At 39.7% G+C, this 9,958-nt stretch overlaps 1 protein-coding gene across 1 annotated transcript; it reads right to left on the reverse strand.

Moving 5' to 3' along the window:
• Positions 1-623: 623 nt before the first annotated feature.
• ddx51 (DEAD (Asp-Glu-Ala-Asp) box polypeptide 51) lies at positions 624-8,041 on the reverse strand. The gene is made up of 16 exons (XM_026925095.3): positions 7,748-8,041; positions 5,885-6,246; positions 5,671-5,792; positions 5,426-5,576; positions 5,190-5,335; positions 3,709-3,780; positions 3,507-3,613; positions 2,897-3,005; positions 2,653-2,795; positions 2,404-2,566; positions 2,177-2,292; positions 1,516-1,632; positions 1,333-1,434; positions 1,154-1,217; positions 926-1,060; positions 624-741 (listed from the first exon to the last, which is right to left on the reverse strand). Exons 1-16 carry the CDS (start codon positions 7,768-7,770, stop codon positions 715-717), a joined length of 1,959 nt encoding a protein of 652 aa, XP_026780896.2. The 5' UTR covers positions 7,771-8,041; the 3' UTR covers positions 624-714.
• Positions 8,042-9,958: the final 1,917 nt, after the last annotated feature.

A 9,958-nucleotide genomic window follows, 5' to 3' on the forward strand; every position in this document is an offset into this window, starting at 1 on the left:
TTAGAAGGTTTTATTAAACAATTTCAGTCCTAGTTAGGGAAAGAACAACAATCACTGCTCAACATATCGCAAACTTGTACCGGTTTAAGAAGGTGGCGTTTGAAAGTCGTAAGAGTCGACTCTTCTAGATGAGCTGAATCAAATGATCAATGACTCACTGAAAGGAGCCGGAATTCCCATCACTTGAGCGCATCAAAGAGCGCGCATGCGCAATAACGCACGTCTGAGTCGGTGATCTGGGATCAGCGGAACTGCCATAAAGCAAACTGCAGACTCATTATGTTTCCAAGCTCAGACTGTATGCACTAGGCAGGGAATTTTTCCATTTTATATCTCAGACTATATGGGGAAAAAAGTATAGAATATTTTCTGTATTCCTCACAAAATGCAAAGTACATTATGGCTGTTCTGAGCTTCATAGGCTGCATGGTTTAGACACTAATCAAAGCAGTGCATTGTGGGATGTAGAACATCCATAAAGTGCATTTCAGCTTGTAGGAAATATAGAGTAAAAAAACTAATTTGGACTCTGAGTGAAAATAATATGTTTATATTGTTAATACAGACGAAATGCAGTTAATACAGACAAAAAAAAAAAAAAAAAAAAGAAATCAACATAAACCTCATTTTTTTATTTTTATTCAAAAAGTCAAAATCTGAACAGGAACAAGGGTACACTGAGAAGGCCAAATATTTACTCTTGCAAACATCTACTCAGAAACGCTTCTGGGTATTTTCCTCCTTGAAGAAAAAAAAAAAAGAAATGCAAAAAGACAGTTAGATATTTTTTCAAATTAGTACTACATAATAATAGTAAATTAGTACTAATTAACATGAATACATAGTCTGCCAAAGGGTTGGATAAAATAAATGTCATCACAATATCACAATAAGTCTGTTTTTTACATAATCTAAAAGCTTTTACCTTTATAACTCTTCCCAGCTCGTTTAAAACTTCTTCATAGCGGCTCTCCATGCCTCTGAGACTTTCTGGTTTAACAGTCTGCTTCTGTAGACTCGGACTTCCAGCGTCCTGAACCATCTTCACAAATTTTTCCAACTACACACACACGCAAGCCTTTTGTAATCACTTTTCTACCTTTTGTAACCTATACAAAAGAAGAACTGTCATTATGGGTAGCATAATTATCACCTGTACTCCTAAGACAAAGGTGAAGGACACACCAGCTCTCCCAGCTCTCGCTGTTCTTCCCACCCTGAAACACAGACACATCAGTTAAACAGGGGCAGAAGACTTCTGCTTTGTTGTTGGCATTTCCGGTTTAAATGGAATATCTGAGAAATGAATGGAGGATAAGGCAGTAAACGTGCCTGTGGATGTACGTCCTGATGTACTGAGGAGCATCGTAATTAATGACGCATTTAACTCCTTTAATATCGATTCCTCTGGCCGCAGCGTCAGTGCTGATCAACCTGCGGGAGAGAAAAAAGTCACTTCGTATGTCTGACTCCTTTCAAAAGTTGATTTGCCTGTGAAATGAGATGAAAACATACAGCTGAATTTTCCCTTGTTCAAAATTCTTGAGAGTCTTCTGTCTCTCGCTAGGACTGAGTCTGGAGGAGAATTCTGCCACTTCCACACCTCCGTAAAGCTTCACCAGTAAAAAGAGCCTGAGAGAGAGACAGAGAGAGAGAGGCAGATAAAGACACAGAGAAAGGGAGAAAGAAGGAGACAGAGAAAGACAAAGAAAGAGAGAGAGATGGAGGGAAACAGAAGGAGACAGAGAGTAAGAAACACAGAGAAATAGACAGAGAGGGAGAGAGAGAGAGACAGATAGAGACACATATACAGAAAGAAAAAGAGAGGAGACAGACAGACAGACAGAGAGAAAGACAGAGAGATGCAGAGAGAGGGAGATAGAAGGAGACAGCGATTGAGAGAGAGTGAAAGACAGAGCGTGAAAAAGAGAGAGACAGAAAGAGAGACCGAGGAAAAGACAGAAAGGGATAAAAGAGCGAGAGAGAGATTTCCACTTTGTTATAGTTCCAGTTCAAGCTTAAATTAAAAAATCTCAGCAAAATATGAAGTTTTACTTATTTATAAACAAAACAAAACAAAAAAAATGCCAATGTCAGACAACAAATCAACAATCGCAATTTGCGCAATTTGTGTAAATTAGATTTTGTGCTAATATATTCCTTTCAGTGCCGCTACCTGTGTGCTGCTTCTCTTGAGTTTGTGAAGCACAGAACAGGACTGAACTTCAGGCGCAGCAGGAAGTGCAGAATAAGAAGCGGCTTCTTGCTCAGCGTGCAGCAGACGTAGTACTCCTGCAGAAAACAGAGCCGCAGGTGAGCACAAGAGTGTGGAAGTGTGTGTGTGTGTGTGTGTGTGTGTGTGTGTGTGTGTGTGTGAGGTGCATATGTTTGGTTGATGCGCACAGTCAGGCCCTGAGGGAAGTTGAATTTCTCTTCGCCTGTTGAGCTGTGTGTGGAGCTGAAGAGACGAGGCTGGTGGAGGCCCAGCTGCTGCAGTTTCTCCGGGTTTTGCGTCAGAGTGGCCGAGAAGAGCAGCTTCTGCAGCGGCATCTGCGGTGGAGACAGACTGAGACACACAAACACGGACGACTTTAATATTAATATTCTACAATATTATCACCAGCAAATGAAACTGAATAGATGAGGTCATACCTCGCCACTGTAATTGGCCCAGGCTCCACCCTCCTAAAGATTGACACCTCTGAGCCACGCCCACTTTTATAGACCGCCTTGGTCACCTGATTGAGCCAAGCCTGCTGCATGCTGTCGATCATTCGGTCTGCCTCGTCTATGATCTTTTAAAAAAAAAAAAAAAAAAAAAAAAAAAAAAAAACGCCCTCACAATTGTAAGATGAAACTAAATATCTGAATAGCATGCTTGTTGACTGATCCTCACCAGAAAACGAAGATGCTGAAGACTGAAACCTTCGTTTTTGTTGATGTGATCCACCAGACGACCTGGTGTTGCCACGACGATATCTGCCAAACTCCGACTGACACCCCCTCTGAATGAACAGACAACATGAGAGCGATTGTGCCATTGTGCTACACGAGCCTGTTTATAAGCGTTAATATGACAACAGCCTAAACTCGAGAGCACGTCTTTGACATTTTCTTTAAAGGTGAAGTTTGAATTTTTTCCAGCCCAGAAAAATGAAGTGTTTCTAGACTTATAATTCATACTTTCAGACATACTTTACAAAATCTGTGATTCGCAATATGAATATTAGTTCTTCATTCCAGGCATCGATTTACATTTTTTCTGGCCCTGAAATTAGCTCCACCCCCAGCTAAAGCAGTGGTGCTCAGCCATGCCTGTTTTACAATATGCCAACTCATATAAACATGGGAAGACTTTTAAAGTTCTTGAAAAATGCTTTTTTGTATATTTTTTAAAAAATTTAATTTTTTTTTAAAAACATCTGTTTCACCTCGCAGACAGCAGATGGATTTAAATTTACAAACATCTCCATTAATAAAAGAATATATTTGATTTCTGTATTTACCTGATTTCTGAAAGAGTTGCTTGCTCTACAGCAAAAGGTTTCTGCCCAGCAGCCATTACAACTTTTAGCCCAGTTCCTTCAGCATAAGTGCAGAAAACTTTATACACCTGCGGAGGAGAACCATAATCACAACGGACAAGATGCAGCAGAATGAGAAAGAGAGGGGCCAAGAAAAAATATGCAATGAAGTAATGAATTGAACCTGCTGCGCAAGCTCTTTGGTGGGCAACACAGCCAGGGCACGGACTTCACACACCACTCGCGTCATCAGCGCCTGTAACAGTGAGATTAATGAGGTGGTGCTCAGCATGGTCTTACCTGCACAGTGCTAACTAAACCCTGCTTCATGCTATATGGGGACATGACAAGAAAACATAAAATAATTAACATTATGACACACATGAAGATACATTTGTGGTCATCTGTAATTTAGAGCCTGTGAAGTGAATTGCAATTGCACTGAAATCACCATCAAGCCTTCCCCTTTCTCCTAACCAACCCCACCTCCTCTGCTGAAATTACATTTCCCTTGCAAGTCGCCTTTTGTGGGGGAAAAACAAAGCCGAGCAGTTTTGTTGCAATTATTCTGGGCCAGAAAAATGCAAAAAGAGCCCTGAAATAAAAAAAATCTAGCCAGAGAAATCATATGAGATATCATTTTTCCTAACCTATCTTTGAGTTGAAATGATTATTACAGCTTCAGGAAAGCTTATAGACATTACAACCTGCACCTTTAATACCTTTATGTTACCCTCACTGTGTATATATACATACATATCTATATCTACATATATGTGTGTGTGTGTGTGTGTGTGTGTGCGCGTGCACAAGAGTCTTTTTTTCAGTACAAACTCTGTTATAATGTGACTTCTACATTATTGATTCAGTACAAAAACATTTTAGATTTCCAAACATTAGTTTTCCTGCACAAAATTAAATGTTACAGAAAAATGTTTGTATGTCAGTAAAGAAAGCAGCAGATTACGTAAGAGACACTTTTCAGCCAAAAAACATAATGAAGGCTGTTGGGTTTCGCTGCAAAAATAAGAAGCAAATGTGACAGTTAAAGTCTCCAGAAGAGCTGTGGCTGCTTCTGCAAGATGCTCAGTAACACTTCCAGCTCATTTCCTTATAAAACTGCACACATTGTACCCGAGACTACTATTTTTTTTTTAAAGCAAAGGATCGTCAAATATTGACTTTGTTTCATTTATTACTGTTTACTGCTCTGCATAGTATTTAAAAAAAAACAACAACTTCATTTCATTATTATTGAAGGCATTTTTGCTCTACTACATTTCTTTGCATGTGGCCAAGACTTTTGCACAGTACTGTATATATATACAGACACACACACATATACACACACACACACATACAGGGGGTCCCAAAAGTCTCCATACATATATAATTAACACTTTTTAGCATAATGTCTCATACTTAGTTTATATTGTATAGATTTTCCAAGATTTTTTTAAGGTATCTTTGAAATAACACGATTATTACAGGTCTATGAACAGGTTTAAACATTACAAACTGCACCTTTAAGATGAGAATCAGGGAAACTGCTAAAGGCTCCGAGTGATCCAGCACTAATAAATATTTGTACATAATTGGACTGTACAATATACAGCATCACCAATATGACTAAAATGCATTATTACTGTGTACAGAACGTCGCACCTGGACGACAGGTATAACAAACGCCAGCGTCTTTCCACTTCCTGTAGGCGCAGACACACAGATGTCTCTGGGCCTGTAACCTCCTCGACCAATCAGAAGACCTGAATTCACACTCTCCAAGACAGCGGGGATCACCTCAGCTTGAACTGTGTATGATTAAAGCAAAGGACTGATATGAAACAAACAAGAAAATACAAAGTCAGTCATTAACTCTTGAATAAATCTGTGTCTCGGACCTGGGAAGAAGGTCTGGATCCCGTTGGCCTCCAGTTTCTTCCGTAGCAGGGGACAAATTCCTGGCACATCAACAAGAGGGATCAAATTGCTCTTAACGTCTCTCTCGATCATGTCCGGCTCAGCCAGCCACTTAGGCAGCACCCTCTGGACCTGTAAGGCAATATCACGACCAGATTTCAGACTTCTCACAGACTATAGAAACGTTTTCAATATTTGTGTGTCACAATAATGTTCGCATGGACACCTTCTGAACCGCTTTATTCTCAAATCCGCCCAGGATGTGAAAGCTGGAGCTTGTGTTTGACTGCTCAGGCTGTGCGTCTGCACTTTTTTGGCTTTCAGGCTCGTCTGCTGCTCCAGTGGCCTCTTCAAAAAGACCATATCCATTAAATATACACATGGTTTAGAGAAATTAATTCACTTTCCTGGAAGATTTACACATGCTTATACACAGTTACCTGTCTGTTGCTTCTCCTCTTGAGTTCCGCTTCCCTTTTTGTCTTTTTTCTTCTTTTTCTTTCTCGACTGGTCACTCGTACCCAGATCTGTGTGTTCCACAGGCGTGTCATCAGCATCATCCTGCTCTCTAATGCTTTCCTTTCGCTTCTTCTTCGACTGCTTTTTGTCTTGTTGCTCGAGTTTTCTTTTAGTCTTTCCTACACCGCTCTGTTCACTTGTCTTTGTATCCTGGACATCTGACTCCTTCTTAGTTGCAAGACTCTGTTGTTCTCTGGCCTTGGCGCGTTCCTGGAGCTTGCTTAGCAAAGCTTTGGACCTTGACTCGCCATTTGATTTACTTTCCTCCTCCTCTCCTAGATATCTGGAGGATAACAGGAGCACACAAGAACTGAGCTGCTGGTCAGAGCAGTGGTTCTCAACAGCAGTTACTGTGCACACACTTTTGTACCTTTCCTGACTCATATATTCAGCTGGTTATCAAAGATTTCTTCAGCTCAGTCAGGTGTGTTTAGCAGGGAAAGTAATGTAATGCGTGATCTTAAATACTGCAGCTACTGAAAGTGTCATTAATACTCATTCTTTTATTCACCTGTCGGTTCTTTTTTATTTTTTACAGGGTGTCACATTACTAAATTTTCATTACACAGAAAGAAAGAGAGACAGAACTACATATGAGTATTGGACAGGACATTCTAAAGGATTTAATGTGAAGAAAAAACGTAATATACCATAATATTGATCAAGCAACACCAAATCCTACACACGTCATTAAAAACTATATGATGTCAACCAGTAACCGGAAAACAATTTTGACTTCTATCTCCATCAAAACTCATTATAAAGGAACAGCCAAACATCCTTAGTGTGCTAAAATGGTGAGTAATAAAAAGATTTTTTAAAAAAGAGTTGGTATTTAGCAAAGAAAAATACTGAATCATTGACATGGTGAAGTTTTCTGATAGATGTTTATTTAACATTTATGGAAGGAGTCTCCAATGTCGGCGCTTTGTAGTAGTGAAGAAAGTCTTCAGAACAGAGGACTTTGCATTTTCCAGGTTTCTCTATAACAGAGGTCATTGATCTTATCCTCAAAGGGATGGCCGGTGTGGCTGCAGGCTTTGATTCCAACCAAACTGGTGCCACACCTAATACCACTTGTTTCATCAGTTCATCTTGGTCTCCGGTGAACTATCAAGTCTACCTCCTATTTGGCTGGAATAAAAGCCTGCAGCCACACCAGCCTTTTATGGACCTACTTTAAAAGAGAAAAAAAGTGAGGCTGCTGAGGGAACGATTGTTCATAGTTGCTATCTCTTCTTCACATCAAGCTGCCTCACACCACCCTTTTGGGATTATCTTCCTATAACAGCACACCCCCAAGTGTTTTATTCCTTACTTATGGGATTATCAAAAGCTGAAGTGTCTGAGAAATTTAGTGTTTTGTGGTTGCATTAGGATTTTCTTTATCTATTTGAAATATATATATATATATATATATATATATATAGTGGCTCTGACTGTGATATATATATTTTTTCTCTTTTTGCAGTGTATAGTGTTTGTGACAGTGTGTGAGATCCGGTGCTGTTTGGTTGGTGTTTTGGTGCATGAAGCCACATTTTATATGAACTCAGAAAGTGCCCTGCAATCTGCACATATGCAGAGCCAGTAGAAACGAAGCTGGTATAACAATAATATAATATGGAACATATATAAACTGCAATGTTGATATGCATGAAATAAATCTCTCATAACGCCTGTATCTGTAACTCACAGTCACCCTGTTCAGAACTAATAAACTGTGAAACTCGACAGTTCAGCATTGAAAACAAGCTAAATGATCCCTTTTAATGATCTCATACCGGTTAATCATGAAGAGAGCCATCGCTCAGTCAGCTCTTCTGCAATTCCAGCACAGCCAGAAGTGTACAGATGTTGTTCGGGATCAGCAGAAGATCCACAGCACCGGAAACGGCACGAGAGCACATGCGATTGTGATTAAACCGGAAAAAGGAGTGTGCAGGAAAACATATCGATCTGTCATTTAAATATGGCTAAAGATCCTGTTTAGTATAAACACAAGAGGAGCAGCCATGTGAGAGTGCTGACAGTCGCATGAAGATGACGGAGGACGAGCGTTGATGACGTTGCTGTGAAGCTCCGTAACAGGCCCCTTTTTAAGTATGATGCCCTACCCCCCTATTCCCTACAAACACAGAGTGCATTATGGGTATTGGTATGGGTATTGTGAGCACAGTCTAGTAGAATTTAGGAAGGAAGTTTATTTTTTTTATTTATCGGCTGTAATATAATTTATAGTTGGCTATACTGCCATCTAGTGGTATAATCTACACGCTTATTTTGTTTAATTTGCAGATAAATTCTTCCTGCTCTATATCCAATGCAGCCCTTTACATTTCCTGGTTAATAAAATCAGTATGTTCATGCTCATTCTAGTGTCTGTTGTGATTCAGCCATAGCTCTTCATAGCTCCTCCTATATATAGTGATCTGTTACTAATACAAACACAAAAATGTATTATTATCCACCCATCCATTCTCTGTACTGATTATCCTATACAGGGTCGCATAAGAGCCTGGAGCCTATCCCGGGGAACTCAGGGCACAAGGTGGGGGACTCCCTGGGCGGGCACCAACCCATCACAGGGCACAATCACACACACATTCACACACTAAGGATAATTTGGAAATGCCAATCAGCCTACAACGGATGTCTTTGGAGTGGGGAGGAAACTGGAGAACCCAGAGAAAACCTCTGAAGCACAGGGAGACCATGCAAACTCCACACGCACCCCGGGAGTCGAACCCCCAACCCCGGCAGTGCGAGATAAACATTATTATTATTATTATTATCATTATTATTATTATGTGATATATGTGTTAATGTATTTATATTAGAAAGCGAATGTGTCTGTCCTGTTTTATTAGATATGCCAACCAGCGTAGGTCTTTGTAGCAGCTTTGTAGGTCAGTATAGTGACAGATTTGTATGGTTCAGAGAATTCTCCCCTAATCTTAGGGGAAAGTTCAAATAATTTAAAGGTTACTAGAAATTAGGGGAATGTTCTTCGAACCATCCCAGGTTAGTGCAAGGTTCCAGAGAGTTTCAAATCATTTAAAGGTTGCCAGAATGTTAGGAGAACATTTTCCGAACCATCCCGGGTTAGTGCCAGGTTCCCAATTATGTACAGTTATTTAAAGGTTACCAGAACATTAGGGGACATTCTTCAACCATCCCAGGTTAGTGCATGATTCCTGAGAGGTACAAATAATTTAACTCTTTTTACCAGAGGCCAAAAAATGGAATTTGCTCCTGTTTTGGGATGCCTCTGTTCAGCATTGAATTTATTTGTGAAGTCGCACTCCACAGTAGTGGTTAATCGCTCATATGAGACACTCAGGGCTTTAAGAATTTGCAGTTTTTCATAAGTATTTCTTTTTTTACCTAGTCTAATAGGTTTAAATCCAAAAGCTTTATCAAAAAAGCTTTAGTTGTGCTATCCATTTTATCTCTGTACCAGTGTTATTGTGGAGAGGTGTGAATTGTTTGCCACATCCCTCCCCTTTCCCATCGCCCTGCTCACCAGCAAATAAACACTGAGTCACAATACTCTACACACAGAAACCCAACAGCATCCTGACTAATCTTATAACAGACTTGCGGTAATAAAATAATTCTTTTATTTATACTGATTGAAAAGGTTTGATAAGTTGATTTCCATTCTGCCAGTGTACTGTTGAAAGGGTTAAAGGTTACCAGAATGTTAGGGGAACGTTCTCCGAACCATTTTGGGTTACGACTGTTATTTAAAAGTTATGGGAACCTTAGGGGGGAACTTAAGAAATGTGAATGTTATATTTGAGGAACCAATAATTGTTAGCTGGTTGTTTGCTATTTGGTTTGCTTTCACACTGGACATAATTAAATAAACCAAAAAGCAAAAATTATTTTTTAGCCTTTCCAACTGCGTGCAGAAATCACAAAAATCACAGCACCACAATGAACACGGTGCTGTTAGAAAGTTGTAAATAAGTCCTTTAAAACATCTTGTG

This window comes from Pangasianodon hypophthalmus, chromosome 8, assembly GCF_027358585.1.
Source record: "Pangasianodon hypophthalmus isolate fPanHyp1 chromosome 8, fPanHyp1.pri, whole genome shotgun sequence".
NCBI lineage: Eukaryota > Metazoa > Chordata > Actinopteri > Siluriformes > Pangasiidae > Pangasianodon > Pangasianodon hypophthalmus.